The sequence below is a fragment of the Giraffa tippelskirchi genome, chromosome 11, assembly GCF_054371585.1.
Source record: "Giraffa tippelskirchi isolate mGirTip1 chromosome 11, T2T-mGirTip1v1.2.pri, whole genome shotgun sequence".
Taxonomy (NCBI): Eukaryota; Metazoa; Chordata; class Mammalia; order Artiodactyla; family Giraffidae; genus Giraffa; species Giraffa tippelskirchi.
In genome coordinates, this window is record NC_137285.1 from 62,578,695 (window position 1) to 62,603,813 (window position 25,119).

The 25,119-nt window shown below is 38.7% G+C and overlaps 2 protein-coding genes across 23 annotated transcripts in view; one reads left to right on the forward strand and one right to left on the reverse strand.

The window, feature by feature from the left end:
• Positions 1 to 272: 272 nt before the first annotated feature.
• TIGD4 (tigger transposable element derived 4) lies at positions 273 to 15,132 on the reverse strand. Of its 14 annotated transcripts, none has more exons than XM_081543652.1 (5): positions 12,892 to 13,158; positions 4,934 to 5,024; positions 3,349 to 4,707; positions 2,510 to 2,561; positions 273 to 425 (listed from the first exon to the last, which is right to left on the reverse strand). In XM_081543652.1, the coding sequence occupies exons 3-4, from the start codon at positions 4,231 to 4,233 to the stop codon at positions 2,526 to 2,528; spliced, it is 921 nt and encodes a 306-aa protein (XP_081399778.1). In that variant the 5' UTR covers positions 4,234 to 4,707; positions 4,934 to 5,024; positions 12,892 to 13,158; the 3' UTR covers positions 273 to 425; positions 2,510 to 2,525. The 14 variants fall into 14 exon arrangements, 10 of the variants coding, with proteins under 10 accessions (XP_081399778.1, XP_081399776.1, XP_081399779.1 ...); XM_081543650.1 differs by having other exon boundaries at positions 2,812 to 4,707; XM_081543653.1 differs by having other exon boundaries at positions 3,349 to 4,766.
• The window catches only part of ARFIP1 (ARF interacting protein 1), a 135,802-nt gene continuing 124,042 nt past the window's right edge, over positions 13,360 to 25,119 (forward strand). For all 9 annotated transcript variants that reach the window (XM_081543660.1, XM_081543654.1, XM_081543658.1 and 6 more), the window contains exon 1: positions 13,360 to 13,616. The gene's annotated coding sequence lies outside the window, so the exon portion shown is untranslated. The remainder of the gene's footprint in view (positions 13,617 to 25,119) is intronic.

Here is a 25,119-nt window from a genome sequence, read left to right on the forward strand (position 1 = left end):
CATTTCCTCTGACTCTTCCTCTCCTACTTTACTTCCCCTTCCAATTATTCTGCTTTGTATACGTGAAAAGGGAGGTTTAACATTTGATCTTAGGTCCAAATAAGAAGCCAGGCAAGTAGCATAAAACCCAACAGGCCTTGATTTACTCATTGTCCTTTTTTATCCTGAACCAAACCCCTCATTGATGGAGTGAAACAGTGTCCCAAATTCAACGTAAGATTTGTTGCTTGATGAAGCAGAAACAGGCAAAAACACTGCTGAAACAACAGGAATTTGTAAGGAAGAATAACGTCACATTTAATTGAAAAACCAATGAATTGTAAATCAAGTTCTTCTTTGAAAAGACAAGTGACATTTAGTCCCAACTCTGTACTGACTGTTTCTGTGTGTGTGTTGGTCGTTCAGTTGTGTCCGACTCTTTGCAACTGTACATAGGGAAGAGAGATCAGGAGTGAGGCAGGCAGTAGTGACTGTCTTGGGCAAAGTGACTTTTTTGTTTTGTTCTGAAAATGATCTAAATCTACTTATCTTGTAATACATGGAACTGTGTACACCATCAACAATTTTAAGTTTATCTTTGAATTTAAATCTCAGGCACCTTTTCCTTAGTCTTCATAGGAGCCTTGTCTTATTTTATCACCTTGAGATTTATTATGCCCAGAAGTAAAAAATGGATGATGTCATATAGAGGAAATGAGTAGGTTCTTTCAACACTTTGGGAATATTAAAGCTGTTTTTAAATATTTTCATTAGAACTCCATCGAACCTCTGTGTTAAAATGGTACAGAGTACCAAATCAGAAAGTCCTGGTATTTCATTAGCAACAATGTTCTTAGGAGAGAGGTATGAATACAGCTACTGCAAAGACTCAGGTTATTCTCTGAAATACTTTTGACCTCAGAACCCTCAGTTCAAGGGGAAAAAAACATAGAATTTTGTTTTATAGAGTACAGCAAAGAAATATTGTGGCATATAGTTAGCAGAACACAGGACTAGGTGATGGAGAACTATTGCACTTTAGTTTTCGTCCTGAGATTTTAACCAAATCACCGTTCCAGGTTTTAATTTCCTCATCTGTAAAACTGGAAATAATAATTCTTATGTGATAAAATATCTGGAATGATTAAATAAAATATTTGATATCCAAATGGTATGAAGTGGAGAAAAAAGTTATTGAGGGCTCAGTATTGACCGGGTACGTTACTTACAAGTTGGGGCTCTTAAGAGAGGTCAAGGTCCACGATTTAGGTCCATGATTCCATCACATTAAAATTTTAAATCAAGTCATTAATAAAAATGTTTTTAATTAAACATAAACAATCTATGTTTTACTCTAAAAGAAACTTTAATATTAATACATTTTTCAGGCTTAACAACTACTAAATCTCAAATGCAAAGTAAGTCAACAGTGGAAAATAAAAATACTTTCTATAAATAGTCACTTCCAAATGTGTCTTGTGTTGGCAGACTAATAATTCAAAATAAAAATCATCTATATAATGTTTTTACTTTTTTCAAAATACTTTTCAAAGGGAACACTAAATTAGATGTAATAACTTAAATGTATTTAAAATTTAACAACAAAAAATTCAGATACATTGTTATATTTTTCTACTGGTTAAAAACTATTTTATGGAATATAAGTAATTTCATACAATATTTTAAAACATTCTGAATACAAAACTTTCTCAAACAGAAAGTTAATCCAAAATGTTACCCACTGAAGTTGAAACAAAACAAAACAAAACATCAAAATACACTGACAGAACAATCAGTTTGTCCTGAAAATAAAATTCAGTAAAATAAAAAAATCCAATATTATAGATAAAAAGTTTCAGCTCTTAAAATCAGAAAACTAAGAATTACATATTTTCTTTTTTAGTAACTGCATATGTTTCTTCATGTTTTTAAGAGTAATCTTATTAAAATATAAAAAGAGTTTAATACATATTTTAATGTACTTTTCTGTTAAACACACACACATATACATACAAATATTTAGGAAGAATCCATTTCATCTTCTGGTTATAGATGATTTAAGAAAACCTGATAAGGTCATAGTCTTTCATTTGACCTTATACAGAAATAATTTGAAAGTTAGATGCATATTTTTAATCATTTGGGTATATAATTGGGTCAGATTTTTTTCAGTAATTTTTCATAATTTTTATTAGCATGATTAGCTAGTCATGAGAAAAATAATTTAAAATTAGCACTTGATACTTCAGAGTCTAGTTAGTATATGTTTATAAAAATAAATATCTAACCAACAGATACATGTTTTGGTTCTTAGACGAGGTAGAAAAATTAAAATATCTTACAACATGATCTGAACTTGAAAAAAATAGAAAATAGCAATCACCAGTTCAACCTGTGTGAATCAAATAGTTGTGGAGTTCTTTTTGTTTTTGACATATATGCCATATATTTCAAATATAAGGCCTGTGAAATTTATTTTCTGCTCCCCCAAATCTTACTAAATTGAAATTCATGTTTTTCATTTACTTACTCATCATTTAATCTACCTAGGGAACTGTACTCTGCAGACAGACCAAAGACATCTGCAATTAAACCAAAAATTATGTTAGGCATTTTTTAGGTTTAAGAGGTATTTTCCCTTTACATACCTTAAATATTAATAGTAAAATACATTATAAAAAGCTCTATTATCTTCAGATGTTGTACAATAATTAATTACTTAGATGATAAAGAGTTAATAAAAATTTCAAGGTCTGCTAAAGAATTATGAAGCTTATCATTCATATCTTGACTTCTAAGAAAAGTTTTCAGAGTATCTAAAGCAGTTATTGCCTCATTTTTTGATGGTAAAGGGAGTTCGCTTTCCAAGGATCCACCATCCTCCTCCTCGTCAGAAGTATAAACTCCAGTTTCACCTGATTCACTTTCTTTGGGGCATACAGCATCAGAGCTTGCTGCCACCTCACAAGTCTCTAAGTCATCATCCAGGGCAGCATATTCTTCTACAGATAAGCCTTCAGGAAATTCCACTCCTGCTGCCTGGGCGTCGGCAACCAAATCAAGACCAGTGTCTATCTCTGCATTTGCCTCCTCACTTTCTCCCCTTTGAGATTTGAATCCTGCCTCTTCATAGCTCTTAACAATAGTCTCTGGGGTGACAGCCCTCCAACAGAGATGCAGTGTATCAACTGCATCTAGAAGGGAAAAGGTAAATTCTTTGCTGCCTTCAACAGAGCTCAGAAATTTCTTAATAAGACAGTGTCGATATTTGATTTTAAGGCTTCTAATAACACCTTGTTTCATAGCTATAAATTTGGAAGATAAACATGATGGAAAGAATGCTAATTCAATGGACTTCAGGTTTTTTACCTCTGGGTGTGCAGGAGAAGATTCAATAAAAATCACCACTCTTCTTTGCTGAGCTTGAAATCTCTCATCCAGCTTCTGCATCCACTGTTCAAATACATCGGCCGTCATCCATGCCATTTTGTTAGCTTCATAATACACAGGCAATGATTTTATGCCTTTGAAGCAATGCGGATTTCTGTTTTTTCCAATGAGAAGCAGAGGAAGTTTCTCTGAGCCGTCCATGTTTGTCCCAACCACCAGAGTTATTCTGTCTTTGCATAACTTGCCAATTGAACAGGTTTCTCCTTTAAATGCAAAGGTATTTGTAGGCAACATTCGATAAAGCAGCCCAGTCTCTTTTACATTAAAAACATTTTTAGGATGATAATCATTTAAATAATAAGGAAGTATGTTTTGGTGCCAGACAGCCGAAGGGTCTACTGGTACACCTGTAGCTTCTACAGGTTGAGCCCTGAATACTAGCCCATACCTGGATTTAAAACGATCCAGCCAACCATTGCTGCACTTAAAATCATTATGTCCCAGTTTCTGGGCAAAATCATTAGCTTTTAGCCTCAGCATTGGACCATTGACCGGCACGTTCAGACACTGAGCGATCCGATACCACCTCATTAGTGCCTCTTCCAGGTCTGTGTAAAAAGCAGTTCTCAGTCTTTTTCTCTTTGGATCAAATCTCAGTGATTCAAAGGCTTCCAGAACTTTGTCTTTATTCTTCATAATAGAAGACAACGAATTTTTCTTTATTCCATATTCAGCTGCAATCTCTGCTTTTTTCTTACCGCTTTCTACTGCATTGATGATGTCGATCTTTTCTTCAATGGATAGACTTTTCTTTTTCTTCACAGTTACAGGCAGGGTTGAGGCATCCACAGGAGCTTCTGCCATCTCACCCTGTGCTTATGTAGAGATGTCGTCTCTCTCTGGGTCTGTTTCTTTAGGAAAATTTACTTTCCAGTATGATACAAATTGCTTTCTATGCCAGTGAATATATTAAAAGTTGGTCAGTGTCTCATAGTCTTATTTCTGCGGAAATGGATGAATAAATACATTTCTTCAAAGGATCTGAATAAGAAAAATATTATCTGCAGCTAGACTATTTTAGAGGAGAAACCTTCTCCCCAGGACCTTGTGCAGTTCAGTTTATTCGGAGTTCCAGAAGTCAAGCTAAAATAGAAATCTCATTATGTCAAACCTGTCCAGTCCTGCTGATGTATTTTTGGAACTTCAATCCTTTAAGATGATCCATTTTATCCATGCGCGCATTCAACCTCCTCTTAATTCTCCACAGAAGGCCTCAGAGATAAGAAGAAAAGCATTCAGAAATTTCATGCAAAACGTCAGTCGCTAATTTCCAAGTCTCTGTAGGGTGGAGGAGAAAATGGTAGAACCCTTCTAAGACTCGACAATATCCTCTGTCACTTGAAACGTTTTTTAAAAAAAAAAAAAAAAGAGGAATTTTAACGATGACATGTCAACTTAACATCAAAAAAATTATACTAATTTATTATGCTTTTAATAATAATGAAAAGAATGGGAACATGTTTCTAAAAATACAGTAACTGAAGCTTCCAGAAGAAATGCTTACCTCCCAAATGGTGTCTCTGTGGAAAGCTCTCGAGCTCCACTCTGACCCCTTGAGTTCTTACTTGCCTTTGAATGCTTTGTAATATATACTTCTGGAATAAATCAGACAAATTTAATCTGTTTTAAAAATGTGGGCTTACCAAAATTAAAGAACTAAAAATGATGCTGGGTAGATCTTTGGCGGCTATTTTTCCCATGAAGTCACAGGCTGCCCCTCTGGCTCCTCTAAAAGAAAAACATAGTCAGACAGTGGTCACAAGGTCCAACTTTTAATAGCACATGGGAGACAGTGTCTCCTTTATAGGAGTCTGGTAGAAAATGTTCCACTAAAAATCCAATCAACTGATTCTATTACAAATTTTAAAAACTGAAATCTTATTCTAGTTGCTTAAAAATCTAGTAACTTTTTGTCACTTTGACACATTGGCCGGATGCACAGAGGCCAGAAATACTTGACAAAACACATGGGAATAAACAAATTACTGAGAAGATATAATGCAGAAAAAAACAAAAGGAGAGAGATCATGGTCTTAATCTCTCAGGACCTCTACTTGTTTATCTGTAAAATAAAGGGCTTATCACAGTGTGAGGAGATGGGCCTTGCTGCCAGACACACCTGAATTGGCAAGTGACTCTGCCATTTAGTACTTAAGGCGATCCTGGGTAGTTCACTTAAGCATTTGAAGCCTTGGCCCCCTTTTTTGTAAAATAAACTACAGCATGTACCTCATGGAGTAATGGCACATTCAGTGAGATCCAGTGAGAGCATGTAAAGCACTTAGCACAGTATTTAGCACCTTACAAAGTATTCAATAAATATTTGATGACTTCATCATCATTTTGTGGCTCAGCCGGTAAAGAATCCACCTGCAGTGCGGGAGACCTGGGTTCAATCCCTGGGTTAGGAAGATCCACTAGAGAAGGAATAGGCTACCCACTCTAGTATTCTGGCCCGGAGAATTCCATGGACTGTATAATCCATGGGGTTGCAAAGAGTTGGACACGACTGAGTGACTTTCACTTTCATCCTCATTATCTTCCCTCTACTGTGTCTATCTGCTGTGTCAATCTATAAAATTCTGAGATTTCATGAAATCCTACTTCAAATGATAGCAAGAATCCCACCTTAAATATATACTGAGAGTAGAACTCTTCTTAAGCCAAATAGTGCAGTGAGAATGGTCACCCTACATGGGCTGGCCCCTGCCTTCCGGGTAGCATCTCCCCCACTAGAATCCACAGGCTTTGGGCCTCCTGCAGGCCAAGGAAACAAGCTAATCTGATGAACGGGTGGGGGTGGAGGGGTTACTTCCTTCCATGTGAGAGGGTAGATACTGCATTCCTCTAGTTTTTCTCTCTGTCCTTGGAGGTTTCAAGATAACACATGCATTTTTTTTTTTTTTGCACAAAACTTTATCAAAATTCCTCTGCCTTTGTTGTCCAAATCAAAGAAATAATTTTTACTATAGGAAACAAAACCAGTGAAAGAATCTTTTTTGTTGTTGGCTGTTATTGCAAAAAAGAACTTAATAATAATTATGAGAGCCTAGGGTGTTAATTTCCAAACTGCTTTACTTCCTGTATTCCAAACAACTCAGGGGAAAGATAAAACTGGATTTCAAAGCTCATACAGTTATAACATGGTTGAATGCAGTTCAGAATCCAGGCTTTCCAAGGTCAAATCCACCATTCTTTTTACACATGGCATGGCTCTTCTAACAGTTACACGTTCTATGCCCTAAGCATCAAGCTAACATAGAATTTCCAATGCCTTTCCAAACCTATCCCCCTCCACATACACCCCAAAAGGCAGTATAAGGTTTCCACAGGAGAACAGCCATTATGAATTCTGGGGACATAAACAGAAACCATACCCCATATTCAATTTTAGGATGAGCTGATCTTTTAAGTAAATAAGATTTGACCATTCAACTGAAAAAATTCTTATATATGGAACCTACCTGCCTATTTTTCTATGATATCCTAAAAATATACCATTATTTCAGAATAAAAAATTAAAAGTGTCTTCCTCTTATTAGGAAGGATACCAACCTTCAGAAATTTACGTAGCAAGAACCAATTTTTTAAGAAAAGTCAAAATCAAGCAAAACTACTCTCTAAGAGTAAAAGGGAATCTCTTCCTTCTGTTTGGTTGTTTTTCTTTTCTTTCTTTCTTCCTCTTCTTTCCTTCCATTTTATTTCATTTGTCAGGTATAAACTCTATCATCTCAAACAATAAGGACTACAGAAAAAGTGACTTGAATTTTCTCCCATACCCCATCCCAAATAAAGCAATATAATACACACAATCAGAGATGATTATCTTGATCAAATTGAAAATAGTGATACTTTTTTTAGGAAGATAGTAGGATTTTTTCCTGAGAGTTAACAGTATATATTTCCTTCTAAAACAGTTATCAAAGTTACAGTTTTCCATGGTAAGATGCAATACATCTTTATTCCTGAAACAACCAAATTTCCAACGCCAAATCAGACGAGCTAGGCTTTTTCCCTAGCAAAGTTAGGCAATACTGCCTAATCAATGAAGCTGAATTCATTGAGAATGGGAATTTTCTATTTTCCCACAGTACGGCGCTGGGTTTTTTGTTTTTTGCAGGGAATGATGGAAGCAGCTAATATTTCTTAGAAGTAATCATTCTCTCAATCATGTTACTCCTTGAAGATGGGCATGAATTTGAGCAAACTCCGGGAGACAGTGGAGGAAAGAGGAATTTGGTGTCCTGTAGCCCATGGTGTCTCGAAGTGTCAGACACTACTTAGCGACTGAACAAAACAACAACCCCTTGAAGATATTACAGTAGAGAAATGCTGTACTACTTATTAGTAGTTAGGAACTACTTTCTCTGTAACAACAGTAAAGCTAACTAAAGACCAAGACTAGGCAACTCACTAAAATAGACTTACCAACTGAACTCCAAATAAAGGAAACAATTGTCCATTCTACTAGTAGTAAGAGAAATGTAAATCTTCCTTCAAAACAGGAGCTACCTTTTTGTTTTTGCTTACCAAAGCAGCAGTATCTAGGGTTTGCCAGGATGCAGTAACATACATTGCTAGGAGGCACATAAATTGGTACAAAGCTTACTTGAGGGCAAATTAGTAATATAATATGAAAACTTTAAAAATGTGCATAACTTTTTATCCAGCAAGTCCATACCCACCATTTTATTCCCCCATCTCCCTCAAAATTACAGATGTAAAAATAATCTATCTTACAAATATATTCATTTTCTATTGCTGTGTAACAAACTAACAGACATTTAGTGGCTTAAAACAATATCCATTTATTATCTCACAGAACTAGCCAGAAGTCCAGGTGGGCTTAACTGAGTCCTCTGCTTAGTGTCTTAGAGGGCTGAAATCAAGATGCCAGTCAGGCTGGTCTCTATCTAGAAGCTGGGGGAGAATTTGCTTCCAAGTTCATTCAGGTTATTTGTGGGCTTTCCTGATAGCTCAGTTGGTAAAGGATCTGCCTGCAATGCAGGAGACCTTGGTTTGATTCCTGGGTCGGGAAGATCTGCTGGAGAAGGGATAGGCTACCCACTCTAGTATTCTTGGGCTTCCCTTGTGGCTCAGCTGTAAAAGAATTTAGACTTCTGTGGTTGTAGGACGGAGGTCCCTGGTTTTTTGTTGACTGTGAGCAGGGATTACCCTTAGCTCTTGGAGGCCCCTCTCAGGTACTGGCCTAGGGTCCTCTTTATTTCAGCAACAGAGAACCTTTCTCATGTCAAATCTCTCTCAAGCTTCAAATCTCTCTAATTTCCTCTGCTGCCACCAGCTAGAAAAAACTCTATGCTTTTAAAAGGTTCATGTAACCCAACTAAACTTAAAGGCTTTGGGACTGCAAAGGAAAACATCGACAAAATGAAAAGACAGCTTACTTGTAAATGATATGACCAAGAAGGGGGTAATATTCAAACTATATAAATAGCCTATACAACTCAATATCAAAAACCAAACAACCCAATTAAAAATAGGCAGAAGATCTGATTAGACATTTTTCCAAAGAAGATACATAGATAGCCAACAGGCATATGAAATGATGCTCAACATCATAATCTTGAGGAAAATGCAAATCAAAACCACAACAGGATATCACCTCCTACCTGTCAGAAAGGCTATCATCAAAAACAATAACAAATGTTGGCAACAATGTGGAGACAAGGAAACCTTTGTACACTGTCGGCAGAAGTGTAAATTGGTGCAACAATATGGAAAACAGTATGGAGGTTCTTCAAAAAACTAGAAAGAAACTACCATATGATCCAGCAATTCAGTGCTGTATATATATATATATATATATATATGAAGAAAACAAAAACATTAATTTGAAAAGATACACACATCCCACTGTTAATAACAGCATCACTTACAATAGCCAGGATATGGAAGCAACCTAAGTCTCTATCAACAGGTGAATGGATAAAGATGTCGTATAAATACATAATAGAATATTGCTCAGCCACAAAAAAGAATGACATTTTGCCATTTGCAAAACTGTAGATGGACCTAGAGGGTATTATGCTTTGTGAAATAAGTCAGGGAAAGACAAACACTCTGTTATCACTTTCATGTAGAATCTAAAACAAAGGAACGTATATAACAAAGCAGAGACTGACTCACAGATACAGAGAACAAACTAGCGATTACCAGTGAGGAGAAGGGAAGGAGGAGGGCAAGACAGGTGTGTGGGATTAAGAGATACAAACTACTATGTATAAAATGAATAAGCAACAAGGATATATGGTATAGCACAGGAAAATGTAGCTATTATTTTGTAATAACTTTAAATGGAGTATAATCTATAGAAATACTGAATCACTATTTTGTGCATTTGAAACTAATATAATATTGCAAATCAACAATACTTCAATAAAATAAATAAAATATAAGACTCATGCTGTCGGTTTAGGACTAGCCAGATTAACTTCCTTTTGAGTAGCTCAAAGTCAATGAGTAGTTACTTCAATTACATCTGCAAAATTCCTCTTGCATATAATACAACATAATCATAGAATGATATCTTATCATGTTTGCAGAGGAAGGAATTATACAAGGTGAAAGTCATTGGAATTCATCTTAGAATTATACCACACAAGACTATTTCCTACATGGTTGTTTTATAATTATAGAGAAAACTTAAAGTAATCCAAACCTGTAACAAAAAGGATTAGATAAATAACTTAAGGAATATCTATATTTTAAAATACTATTGAGCCCCTGAAGGAGAATATTTAATGATATGAGGGAAATTTCATAATATATCAATATTAAGTGGGAAAAGCAAAATACAAAATTGCATGCCAACAAATACAACCTATACTGCAAGTTCCATGAGGACAGAGGCTCATGGCTATTCCTACAGTGCTTAGTGCCCAGCTACCTGTAGGTTCCCAATTACAATTTGTTAAATAAATGAAGAAAAAATATTTGCATAAGATATTGACCAAAATGTTGATGCTAACTGTAGACAATGGAATTATAAGTTTTTTCCTTTGTAATTAAAACAATTTCTACTTTATGTTCTACCCATTCTACTTTTCATGGGCTTATTTAAATATTGCATTAATCAGCGCCCGTTAATAAAGGGTTTCCTTTCAGAGCACTACACTGTGCAATCAGGAACTAAATACATCTTCAGGAAAAGGAAGCTGTTGATAAAGAGGGATGAAATGACTGTGAGCGACACTGTCAGAATTCCTCCAGAAAAGACCTGAGGTTGCACCTTCTTCTCTCTTTTGAGGAAATAACATTGATGAGCGGAATATAGCACTCAACATCTAAAGCAAAGAGAAAAGATTATGCCCATTGAATTCACTTGTAAAGGGAAAACAACAGTATCCTTGAACCCATTGCCTGCTTTTCTTCCTGGTCAATAAAAAAAAAATAGGCTGCTATGGTTCCCCTATAAGCCAAGCGAATAAATGGTACCTGATTTTTCTAAAGCTGAATAATAGCCAATAGCAGTGCAAAGGTAAGTGACTAGATAAGCCCCCTGTCATAAGCATATATGGCAGACAGCTATTCCCTTCTTGTTATACTTCTCCAAACACAATGCCAATTAAAAGAAAAATAGTAATCTTCTATTCTTCCCAAGGAGAATGGGCAGGAAGAATTCCCCGAGCTGTAGGGGAACAGGGAGAGAGAAAGAGAGGGAGAGGGAGGGAGGGAAGCAAAGAGTGAGAGAGAATCTCCATCTAAGCAGGATTAGGTTTAAAATAGTCTTTTGAGTCAGCATGAAAAAATTTCCCCAAACCCAGGAATAATAGCTACTACTTCCTTTTTTCCCAAGGAAAGTGCATAGACTTTCACTGTTTTCCATCACCAGCTGAAGTAATTTCCATTGTATCCTTCAGGCCTTCCTACTTTCTCATTTCCCTGAGGGTAGCAAAAATCATAGGAGGATTAATCCTGTGTATAGCCTTGCACAGCATAACACTATGTATTAATATAAGGACTAACTGCACACTACCAGGATCACACTGGACCAGAGAGTACCTAAAATGATTCACAGCACCCTCACCAAGTAGAAGTTAGCATTAGTTCCAACCACATCCAGCAGCTGCCAAGAAAACGATCCAGCTAAGGACAAATAACTAAACCAGGTGTCTACCTTTTTAATATCAGAAATACTTTTGAGCCTAACGGTCTAATAGATAACTTGAGTTAAATGTCCTCAAACTTAAGAGACAGCTAGCAGGAATCCTTACAGCCCCAGCCAGCCCAAACAGTTAAGTACATATCCTTCTAGCACCACTGAGCACTGTCACCCACCTCTTCCTAGACATCCTTCTGAAACTCTAATCCTTGTACTTGCTACTAAGTTCCATTCTGTTCTTATGTAATAAAAGCAGTAATTATTCTAGATGGGGATCCTTCTCTTATAATTGAGAAGAGTAACAGGAATGCTTTGAAGCAGAAAATCCACAGTAAGCTGTAGAACTAAAGCTAAATGAACGAATATAATATTCATCCATTTCCCCTGGAGGAGGGCACGACAACCCACTCCAGTATTCTTGAATGGAGAATCCCCCTGGAGGAGGAACCTGGCGGGCTACAGTCCATAGGATAGTAAAGGGTCGGACACGACTGAAGCGATTCAACATGCAACCACAGATTTATGTTTTGGGATTTCATTACGGCTTTTGTCAGAGAAGGCGTCCTGGAAATCTCAGACAATAAATATTGGTATTTACTTTTGAAACATTTGTGGTGTATGGGATAGGTATTTGCACAGGGATGTATGGTTCACTATGCTGAAACTCCCTACAAATCCGGAGAGGCAGAATTCTGCCTTCGGGCACTTAGCCATTAAAAATGTCTTGTCAGCTAATGTGCCAAGGCAGGTGAGAAGTATGGTCTAGAGGGGTAGATTCCACGGAGTGCGCTGTTACTTTCGGCATTTCTGCAAGTGACAGGGCTGTCAAAGTAAAAGCAGTCTAGAACCTGGAAGGGAGGCTAGCGCGGCTGGATCACCGGTACGTACTGTAGGCAAATGAGCTTCAGGTGTCTAGAACCACTGCCGAGCGGTACAGAGCGGGGACGGGGAGAAGAGCCGAAGTGCAGGTTGGGGCCTTCACTTAGGAAACTACCACGGGATCCGAGAGGACTGTTCGGGGGTTTCTGTAGACAGGGCAGTGATCTATTCAGTAATGGGGCAAGCAAAGAAAGCAGAAATCGGCCATCTGAGTAAAGAGGAGCCGGAGAGAAAAGTACCACGGATCCACTCTCTGCGAGCAAGCAGGGCAGAAAGTGACCACCAAGACAGAGCAAGTCATAACTCAGGGATGCCGGACAGAGCAGCCTGGTCTTCCAGAAGTGGGTGGGCGTGAGTGGACAGCGCAGGGCATTGGGGAAGAGGTGAGGCACCCGCATCCCGTCTGCTCCCTAAACCTCGCATTCCCTCCACCCTCTCAACGCCCGCGGGGTTGGAATAACCTTCTGCGCGCTCTCCGGCAGCTGAGAAAGAAGCTTTGGCTCTCCTGGGATTGAGAGGCGCCCTCCCGCCACCGGCTCACCATCTGTTGGGGGAAAGCCTAACGCGTGAGGCTGGGCTGTGTGAGTGAGAAAGTTATGCTAAGGGCTCCTGGACCTCCGACCACTCAAGACCAGGCCCGCGCGCCCGGGGGCAAGCTCGAGCAGGGGCATCTGGACCCGGGCTCACGCCCCTCTAGCATCTGGCCGCAGCCAGAAAATTACCCGGGCAACGGCGCCGGCGGAGTCCCGGATGTGGTTGCTAGGGCCGCAGTGGGCGGGGCGGGGGGCGGGGCCCGCCCCCTGGAGAGGGGACCTCGCGGGAGGTGCGCTGGCACCATCGAGACGTGGCTGGGCTGGCCAGATTGAGGGAGAGAGAGGCCGTCCAGGGCCGCGGACAACGCTACTTCCGGTCCCCTCACTTCCGGCTCCGCTGCTCCGGGTGCAGGAGCTGTAGGCCGCCGGTGGAGAGGCTGCCGGTCCGAGTGTCCTCGGACGTTGGTCAGTGTGCGGCTGTGACAGTTGCAGTTGCTCCCCGCCCCGGAGAAGCCTAGGTGCCTGGCGGAAGGGGAAGAAGGAAAAGGCCCAGGCCGCGTTTCCGCTCACTTCTGGCCAGGGCTGAGGCGACTTCAGGGAGCAGAGGCAGGGATAATCCTCGACGTGAGCGCTGCCGGCTTCGCTGCAGACAGGTGAGGGCGGAGCTGGCGGGCCGGGAAAGAGGCGGGGGAGGGCGGCTTGGAGGTGGTTGCCCGGCCGGACACGTTGCCTCTGGGGTTCGCTGTTCCGTACTTTCACAGGGCACTTCTGTCCTTAGACTGTGTGTGCCATCTCTCTCTACCCAGGTACTCGGCCTTGGATTTCTACCCCTTCGTCCCTCTTGTCACCCTGAGTGTGCCCCCGAAACAGCCGGGCGAAGAGGTAGGGCCGGCCCTCCCAGGGCGGCACCCTCCCGGTTGTGAATGCATTGAGTGGGGAAAGGGATTGCAGGATCCGGGTCTTTCCGACCGAGTCTCCGAGTGGGCCACCCTCAGGTTTGGTGTCCAGCCTGTATTGCTGATCTTCTTTCCCTGCATCCGCCACTTCCTCTCTCCCGCAGTGATAGTCCCTACTAGAGGTTCCTCAGGCTGTGGTGCAGGGAGGAGCCTTGCCTAGGAAATGTCCCAAGCCTGGCTGTGCTGGCGAGGACGTGCGAGGAATGCTGGAGTTTGGGAAGGAAGTTGTGCTGTCGTCTCGTCCGTTCCTCTTTGCCAAGTTACTACTGTTTACGTGTCTAGAAAAAGAAAAGAGGTTTTTCTGTTGTTGTTGTTCGTTTTGTTTTTTTAAGAACAGTTTCTAGACGCTTTTCCCTTTTACTTTACTTTATTGTTACTTCCTTTGTGTTCTTCTTATCCGCCCTCTTGAGCCCTTTGATCTCAAAAAGTTTGTAGTTTCCACTTCCTGCGCATCCTTTTAACCACCCTCCTTTTAGGATTTCTGTCCCCCTCCCTTCCTTTTCTCCTATATTAAAGCATGTCATTTCTCTAAGTCGGTTCTTAAGGAGGAAAAAGATGGAAGATCTGAAGGACTTTTGTTAAACTTGTGCTTTCACCTGCAAATGTGACAGGTGTGTGTGTGTTCCCATTTGCTGTTTAATTAACCTCACTGGTGTGGGAATGTGGACGAGAATTGGTTATGTTAAATCCTTCCTGCTAAGGCTGCAGGGGTTGGCTGTTGCTGCTCTTTCGATTTGAAGACAACAGATTTACACGTCAGTACGCTATTAATCCCACTTTTGTTTTTCCTGGTTCAACCCTCCCTCCCAGCCACCAGGTCTAACACTCATTAGCTGAGAAATCAGAAAATATTTCTAATCTTATTTTATTTTTTGGATTAAAATCTCTGCCTCAGTTACTTTCCTTCTTTTTCAAATTGATAAATTAGTTTGCCTAAATCCTGGGGTCATGCCTTAGGGAGTCCGTGGTCTGTGACTTTCAGGGGACTTCCTCATCCCCACCCCTGAAATTATGGGCAAACTTTTTGTTTCAGTGCATTTTCTCCCCTCTGAAGAAAATTCTTAAATGAGATATATAACCTCCAGTAGATGAAAAACCACTCCTTAGGCAGTGTCTTCTTGAAGTTAATGAAAACCTTTTTTTTTTTTTTGTGGAGCTTTTTTTTTCTTTTCAAACTCTACATAGCTAGTTTGGGCACCGTGGAGAGTAGAATGCAGAGATTCTAGCTTTATAGTGATGAAATCTCTAGGTACTTCAGAATTTCAGTGTTTCTAAATTCCTTCCTAGACCTAGAGAAGGAAGTAAGGCTGCCTACTTATTTAGTTCCTGATTTGTGGTTTTGAGGTTTGTTTTTAGGGATAGCTCTTTGTGGCCAATGTTGTAGAGATCCAGTGGATTTATAAATTGATATGTTAATGATTATTGAATACATATTAAATATCACCAACCCACTGGGTACAGCTCAGAGTAAAAGTTTAAACTTTTACTGTACTTTGTTTTCATTTTCATACTTTTCACTTAAGGTATCTGCTTTGGGCTTCGGCCTATTTAGAAAGGACAAAGCACGTTTCAGTGGTGTGGTCCCTAAGTCTTTGGCATGCTGCTGCTCATCTTGACATCTCCTTTCTCTCCATATTACCTCTAATTAAGAATTTAATGATAGTTCTCTTTTGTGAATAAGTTCGTATCCTTCCCAACTTAATGTAAGTTTAGAGTGCATATTGAAATTTGCTGATTTGATGAAGTGTTTGTTGATCGAGGGTTGACGTTCTAAAATGACACCTATTTTATAGAATGTTTGAACTTGAAGAGAACTATACAGCTCATCATAGTCCATACAGAATGACCAGTGTGTTCTGCTCAAAAGTTAATTTTCCCTCTATCTAGCATCCTTACTTTGAGGGCGACAGAAAACATAACTTTATGAAAAAATCAATCATGCTAAATTCGTTTCCTTCTAAGGTAATGAGGAAGCCAGAACATTGATATCTGACACCATTTGTTTGCTTACTGTGTGCCAGGCATTATGCTAAGTACTTTATGTGATTATCTCATCTCATCTCATCCTCACAGCAACCTTATAACTTGGCTAAAATTTTCATTTTTGTAGATTAAGAGGGGCTTCTCAAGTGGTGCAGTGGTAAATAATACACCCGCCAGTGCAGGAGATGCAATAGACACAGGTTCAATCCTGAGGTTGAGAAGATACCCTGGAAGAGCGCATGACAACCCACACCAGTATTTCTGCCTGGAGAATTACATGGATAGAGGAGCCTGGCGGGCTACAGTCCACGGGGTTGCAAAGAGTCAGACACGACTGAGTGAGCAGGCACACACAGATAAAGAAATTGGAACTAAATGATTAACTGAAGCTAATCTCAGAATTACACTGGTGGAGCCAGGATTGAACCTGGGTTATCTGAATCCAGACAATGAGCTGCTGAATCCAGACAACTACTACTCCAGATTGCTTCTACCATATTTTCTTTACATCTTTTTTGGTACGAGTTGGAGGTATCTCACCTGATTTTCTCTCAGACATTAAGTAAAGAAGGTCTCTTCCTTTATTAATTTTCATATCACCTGTTTTCATATCATATCAAAAAGTATGACAAAAAGAAATGAATTTGGAGGAGGCCTATGGAGTGTTATTTGATAGTTTTCTTACGGGGTAGATATAAATCTGTGTGTGTGTGTGAGATGACAAAGAGGAGTGGAAAATGTGAAAATAAAGGCTTTAAGTAATAGACTTAGCATTGTAAGAGTCTGGAGGTATAAATATATTCCAGAATGGTGAATTTGGGATGGCATAGAATAAATTCAGGATGGAGTAAGTAAATTTAATAGGGAATTTAAGAGGATATGGTTATGGATGAAAAACGAATGATATATGTGCAGACCAGAAAGAGTAGTTCCACAAAATATGGATGATGATGACTTAGGGACTATAGCGGTCTAAAAGTCAGATATTCACCAGCATTAGTTCTAGAAAGTATGAAAAAAAAAGACTATAAAACAAAGGAACTTGGAAATAATCTTGTTCTCTTTAGTGTCTCCTAACTTTAGCCAGTCATGGAAGCCACTAAATAGCTCTTACAAATCCTCAGCTGTCCTTTACAAAAGTACACATTTTCGTTTTCTCTTTCCTTCGTGACTTTATCTTTCATCTTTCCTCCATTACTTCTAAACTTTTGCCTTAAAATAGTTATAGGCAGATATTACTGGAAATTACTCAAATGTTTTGTGAAAATTTGGTAGCATCTTTGCCATATTGTCACCTGAGAGTTTTTGTTTCATATTTTGTGTATCTGTGTGGCATTGGACTCGCAGCTCCTTGATGTTCAGGCTTGATTCTTTTGATCCTTTGGGAGAACTGTGACACTGCTGTCTTTGAAGCAGAATCGTGAGAATGACAGAGTTGGTGATGAGACCTAAATCATCTAGAGGAAGGAAGCTGCCAGCTCCAACCTTCTGCCAACATGAGATAGTGTGTTAGAGCAAGGTTTCCAAACTTTTCTGCATCATGGCACACATAAAATGATTATTTGTATGGCTGGCTCCCTGGCTCCCTAAAAGCTGAGGGGGCCAGGGAGTTGGGGGGTCAATATTTCAGCACATCCATAATCATTCTTGGCACATTGGTTGGAAAAGCTTTGTCCAAGAGAAGGGGAATATGGTATTCTGATAAAGTACTTTGCAAAGTACCTAATAAGGGATGGGTCAGGAATTCACATCCCAGGTAGAAAGAGTCCCTGGGGGTTAAGCCGGGGGAATGTAACCTCTAGGATGGCTCGGTTTTGTTTCAGAGCTCTACATTAAGTGTTTAGGATGGCACCAGGATATAGGAGGCCATAATAGAGGTCATTCATTGAGTGCTGCTCTGGCTAGGCGTTATGCTTTATAGATGCTTTATATGGTCTAGGTATTCTTATTTTCTGTTAAATAAAGGAACAGGTGTAGAAACCAGCAGAAGTAATTAGTCCGACTAATTAAAGGAGACTCACCAAGTTACTTAAAAGCTTGTACTCTTTCACTGTAGTGACTAAATGATTTTGTGACATTGTGGTTTCTAGTTTAAGTGTGAGACATTGGTGGCAGAGGGTGATGGTGGTGAAAGGGAGATAAGCAAGAGGACTATTAAAGTGTTTATTTTTGGCAGCCTTGAAGTGGAGTTCTAGAGATGATGGCTTTTTCATAGGATTTCCAAAGTGTTGGGGATGGGGATGGGGTTGGAGAAGAGAAATGTGATAAAACTCAGAGAGAGTAACTTGAGCCATTGGTGCTCCTTTTAACAAAAGGGCCAAAAATGTAGATCCTCTTCATATTTGACTAAATGTAAATTGTAGATTATTTCTTAAAGGTACGTTTATAGATTATTTTGTTTTTCTGTATTTCCTCATTTTTCTGTACAGTGTAGTATTTACTTGTAAAGTTAAGCATATTTTCAGCATTACAACTAAGATATATTCTTGAAATTAAAATAATAAGCAAATGGAATGAAAGCTTCTACTTCTTTAATCCCTCTATCCCTCACACCTGCTGTCAGTTAATTCACAAAGTAGATGATGGGGATTAGATGAAATTCATGAGAAAGCTCTAAACTGCCGCTGTCTGACAGAGTAGCCACCTGCCACATGTGGCTGTTTAAATCAGTTAAAATTAGTTAAATTAGATAAAATAGGATGGGTAGTGGCCACTTTATTGCCCAACACAGGTGTTGAATATTTCCAAAGACGTTGGCCAGCCCTGCTAAAACTTTAAAATACTGTATGGTTGGTGACATAATAAATATACCATTGAAATAAGATTTTTTTAAATCTCTGTTTCACATGCTGTGTAGTTTTTGTTTTAGCTGATGAAATATTACTGCCATGTTTTTTCTCAGCTTTTTGTTTTAACTAAATCCAGATGGTCAGAGTCTAATATTTTCCTTGGATGTTTGGGGATTACAGTTAGCTGCTTTTCTAGGATAAAGATGTCAGCTTTCCTAAGGATGTGAGTGTTTTCTATCTCCTCTGAGCTCTAGATCTGTATATCTTACTTTAAGTTGGCATCTCTCTGGAATATATTAAAGATCTCTCATATACAAGGTCTGAAACTAAACGGATCTCTCCCTCACTCCCAACCCCCCGCCCCAGTATGTTTTTTCCGCTTTGTTTTTTATTTTAGTGAATGACTCCATTATCTTTCCAGTTGGAAAGATAAAAATGAAGATAAAAATCCAGGAAAGTAGGAGTGATCCTTATTCACTCCCTCTCCCTGATATGTCCAGTCTGTCAACACGTTTTTATTAGTGTTACTTTCTAAATATCTCTTAAATCGGTCTAGTGTTTACCATTTCCACTACCACCACTTTACTTTGTTACCGTAATCTTGCCTGAAATTTCTACAGTAGCCTTCTTGTTTACCCACTTCTCTTTCAGATCATCTCTAATCCATTATCCATCCTAAAGGCACAGTGATTTATTTTGAAACACACATCTGAATGTCAACTCCTCCGTCCTCCCTCCCAATATTTTTATAGCTTCACATTGCTTTTTGGATAAAAACAAAACTCCTTAACAGGGCTTAGCCCTCCAGCCCTAACCCTTCGGTGCACCCGTGCTGGCCATCATCGGCCCTTTGCACTCGTCTTGCTCCTTGCATGACATGGCTTTGGCACACTCTTTTCTCCCTAACTAGACCACTCTTTCTTTACTTTCGTTTTACTTGTTGGTGTCTAAATATCCTTCACATCTCAACTGAAGTTTTACTTCTTTAGGACATAATCTAACCTCCCCGATGACACAGTAACCGTACATTGACCACAGTTGCAGTTTACATTTATATGTGTGATCATATGGTTGCCTTTCTTTTCCACTCTCTCCCATTTCCATGCAGACAGGGACCACATCTCATTTTTTTTGGCTCATTGACTCCCACGGACCTATCTCAGTTCCTGACACCTAAATATTGACTGAATTTCCAAGTTGATAGTATGAAAGGTTTCAGTTCATAGAGTTTTGCAATATAGGATTTTAAATATAAATATTTATAAATATAACAGTTAAATTGCCAGTTATATTGTTTTTCCCAAGTGCATGAAAATAAATTATTTTAATAGCATAAGTTTGTATTAATATTAACGAAACAATACGTATTCGATAATAAGAATACTATAGCACAATATTCTTTGATTATTTTATAATAAACTCTTATTTTAGAACAACAGTTATTGTAGAAATAGTGTACAGATTCCTGTGTACACTATTCCCAGTTTCCCACATGATTAACATATTACATTAGTATGGCACATTTGTCGCAGTTCATGCACCAGTACTTATACATTATTAGCTAGCGTATGGGGAGATTGCCTCAGTTTCCCCCAACGTACTTTTCCTGTCCCAGGATTCCATCCTGGGGTAAATCTACAGCTTGGTTGTCGTGTGTCCTCTGTTAACAGTCTCTTGCGAGGACTCTCACTTGACGACAGGTTGATGGTTCTGAGGATATCAGGTCAGCTGATTGTGTGCTGTGTGCGAGCTTAGTCGCGTCCATCGTGTCCGACGCTGCGACCCCGTGGACCATGGCCTGCCAGCCTCCACTGTCCATGGGATTCCCCAGGCAGGAATACAGGAGCAGGTGATTGTAGATTGTCCCTCAACTGGGGTTTGTGTGATTCTTTTCTCATTATTCAACTGGGTAATGTGTCTTGGGGAGGAAGACCACTGAGGTAAAATGCAGTTCTTGTATCAAGAGTAGATACTCTCAATCTGCCTTACCATTGTGGATGTTAACTTTGATCACCTGGCTTTTGACAGTGTCAAGTCTGTACATTGTAAAGTTACCCCCCGCTTAGTATATTGTACTTTTTAGAAGAAAGTCACTGAAACGCACTCTTAATGTGTGGGGTATTATGCTCTACCTCCTTAACAGTGGTATGTACATAAATTTGGGGGGATTTTTCTGCAAAGAAGATTTGCCTCTCTTCTCATGTTTATTTATTCAGTCATTTATTTACACCAGTATTGATTGACTCTTGAGTATTTTATACTTTGCATAAAATCCAGTATTACTTTATATGGTAATATAGTATATAATCCAGTATTTATTAATTTTGTTGCTCATATTGTTCCCACTTTGGCCTTTGGAAGCATTTTCAGTTGGTTCTTATATTCTTTTGAGATTTTTGTTGTTGTTCTGTTCTGGTGGGGTTTTTTAAAAAAGCACTTTCTTACTTTCTAGCAGTGCAGGATGCTCCAGGCTCGTGTATATATCCTGCCCCAGTCCTAGAATCAGCCATTTCTCCAAGGAGCTCCAGTGCCCTTTATTGGAGAATAGTATTAGAAACCAAGATCTGGGCACTATGTATGGTCACTGTTGCTAGGGTTGCTTCTAAGAAATACACACTAACTCATGTAAATACACATACCAATAAATATCTATTTCTATATAGCTATCTGTATCTGTGTTACTAAGCTGTATTCTTAGATTATTTACTCTGAGCTTTGAAAAAATTACCTGTTAATATTGAAGGGTTTATTTTATATGGTTTTGGAAATTAATAACAGAACTAAAGGAACTCTCCAATTCTCTTGGTTCACTTCACTGCTAATGTTCTGGACCTTAGCTAGCCATCTGTGAAGAATGAGGCCACAATACATTGAATAATTTAGAGTTTATTTACAACTAGTTTTCTTTTCAGGGAGTAATTTAACTTTGAGAGTCTTATCGTTTGACTTCTCATTAGTTTCTCAGTAACACAATCTGAATGGGGCAAATAAAAAGACTTCTCCAACTTGGTTAGAAGTTGGTGATGATGAGGATGAAAATAGTTGAATATCTGTTATGTTGATTTTTAAATTGTTTCTCATTACTATGTATATATTGAGAATTAACTATATTTTGTCAAGAGTTTTCTACTATTGAATTATCTAGACTGATGTGTTTATCTTAATGAGCAACATGAACTGAATTTATTACTACCTAAAAGGACTAAGAATGTCTAACAATATAGCTTTTACAGATACCAGATAGTTGTTGACATAAAGACAGCAGTATAACGTAAATGATTTTTTTTATCTTATTTGATTATTCTACTTATGAAAGAAAGTGTAATATACTTTGAACATATTGTATGGTAAACCACTTTCAGTTCAACATCATTTGCATTGACTATTGGGAAAAGGATTTTCCCCCTAGGTTAAGGAAGCTATCGTCATAAAAAAAAAAATTATACACTATTTTAGATCGTTTTGACTAAGAAAACTAATTTTTTAGCTTTATAATTTTTTTATTGTAAACCAGTCAGTGCAACTTGAAGATTAATATTGAATTATGAAATAAAAACAAATCTTAACCATTCTCTTCTTATTTATCCACGAACAAGAAAAGATAGACATATTTCAATAGATTCTATCTAGAGCAAAAGAAATAGAGGCACTGTCTTTTAATCAGTAGCCAGTCTCTGAAATCAGTGATATACTCTGTCTAGAGAAGTTAAAGGAAGTTCAGACCAAAGCAAGCCCAGGTTTTGCTACTTATTGCGAAGAGTCAGACACGACCAAGCGACTTCACTTTCACTTTTCACTTTCATGCACTGGAGAAGGAAATGGCAACCCACTCCAATATGCTTGCCTGGAGAACCCCAGAGACGAAGGAGCCTGGTGGGCTGCCATCTATGGGGTCGCACAGAGTCGGACACGACTGAAGCGACTTAGCAGCAGCAGCAGCAGCCCTCAATTTTCTGTTATCTACCTCACTAGCATTGTCCTTGAGTTCCAGCAGCACTCCTTCATAATTATGCATAGTACTTCTGCAGCTTTTTTACTAATGTACCCTAGGAAGAATAACTCTTCAGATAGTTCTTTGGAGACTCATATTTCATCATAAAAATTCAAGAAGTTTCTTAGATGGCTTGTATGTGTTTTATTCAAGTGAATTTTGTTTTAGATTCTATAATAGCATACTTATTCTCATTCCAAAAATGTAAATTCTCATTCCACTATGCTGTTCTATGTCTATCCTGTTTATGTCTGCCGTGTTTATATTTGCTTTCCTGTGTCTTGAGCATACCTTTTCAGATGCCCTGTGATATGTGAGTACCTTAATTTGAAATGTTCATGTTGTAATTTCTGGTCAACTTTCTTTCCTTAGTATTATGCTTCTGAATCTTTAACTCCTCAGCATCATGGCGGTTGTAAATGCAGTTTTTTCTTTTCTGGGATCCATGGAGTCTTGTGTATCTTTTATCCTCCAGGGTGCTGGCAAATCTCTGACTTCCTGCCCCCTCTTTCCTGGGTCCTGAGAAAGATCCTGAATGCACTTAACAGTTGTAGGATATTGAATTCTCCCTCATTAAACTCTCCTGAATTGGGACAGGTCCTTTACCCCTGAGCCATCAGGAAAGCCCAGATATAGAATAGACCTGGTCTATTCGGTTTGTAGAAAACAAAATGTGATTGTGATAATAAATTAAAAGCAACTCCAAACAGTGGGATGAAGTATAAACTTTATGTAACATTTATTGTAACATTAATTATGCATTTTTACAGATGCTAATTAGTAATTCACTTTATAAGTCATTGGTTCTTACACTCATTAGTTAATGAATACTTCTGGCCGATTTATAGAAGTAGAGCCCCAGAGATGACAAGATATTTTTGGCCTCCAGTATAAACCAGGCTGTGAAGCTTCAATGTTGATGGTAGTTTTGAAATAATGATTTATCATTTTATTTTGAAAATCACTGTTAAAGATAACTTTAAGTTCATGTAAAGATCAGAAAACATATATCTTAAATAGCACATATTGCAAGTCACTTCCCCCCCATGATCGTAAGTTTTATTTTTTTTTCCAACTTTTTTGAGATATGATTGACATAAAGCACTGTTTAAGCTTAAGGTATACAGCATAATGATTTGATTTACACGCATCGTGAAGTGATTGTCACAGTAACCTTAGTGAATGTCATTATTTTTAAATCTTGTCATTCCCAGTGTTGCTAGTTATTAAAGTTATGAACAAATGAATTTCTAAAAAATGTGAAGGTTGGAACATTTAAATCATATAAATGAAACACAGACTTAGTACCTGTTTCTGTAATTCTCAGAAATTTGATTCCCCCTTTCCCTATCTGCCAGGAGTTATTTTTTTTTTTATACTTAGCAGTTTACTATATCTTAATAATAAAGGATATGCTAAAGGACACAGATAGACAGCCAGATGAAGTGATACATTGGACAAGCTCTGGAATGATTCTGAGAATAGGAGCTTCTGTCCCTGTGAGTTAGGGTGTTCCATGATTCCAGGACATAGATGTGCTCACCACAATATTTCTCCAAACCGCATAGTTCAGGGATTTTTGTGGAGACTTCCTCACCAAGCTGTTTTCAGTTAGTAACTCGGTCTCTATCTCCTCTCGCCTCTGAAAGTTCCACACTTCTAACCGTGGCATGGTCGTTCTGGTAACCGGCCCCCATTCTGAAGCTATCATGTGGCCTTCGAGCTGGGTAATGATGATACATTTTCCTATTTGGTGCTCCTGGTTAATACACGGGAGCAGATGGTAACTCGTGAAAGGAGCAGACAGCAAAAATGAACTCCCCTAACTTTCTTCTGTTTTCCATTCCATGCGTCACTATTTCTGTGGGTTCCTTCCTTTCACTCTTCCCTCTGTGGAAGAGATTTCCTCCTTCTCTCTGAGGGTAATTCCTCTAACTTTGCTCAGACTTCTTTACTGTTCTTAAAAGACTTTTATTTTGATCTGATTTTAGACTTGCAAAAATAGTAGTTTCCTTATACTTCTTACCTCCTTCCCCTAATGCTCACATAACCATAACATAATTATCAAGAATAGGAAACTAACATTGGTATATTATTATTAACTAAACTACAGACGTTGTTAGAATTTCACCAAATTTTCAACTGACTGTCCTTTTTCTGTTTCAGGATCCTGACTAGGAACCCACACTGAAATTAGTCATTTCTCCGAAGTCTCTTTCAATGTGCACATTTCTCACACTTCCCTAGTCTTTCATGACCCTGTCAGTTTTGAAAAGTACTGGTCAAGTATCTTCTAGAGTGTTCCTCAGTTTGATTTGTCCAACGTTTTCTCATCATTAGACTGAACTTACGCATTTTGGGGACGAATACGGCAAAAATGAAGTCCTTCTCAGTGCAGCATCTTAGGGTTACGCTGTTGGTGTGTCTCACTGCTGGT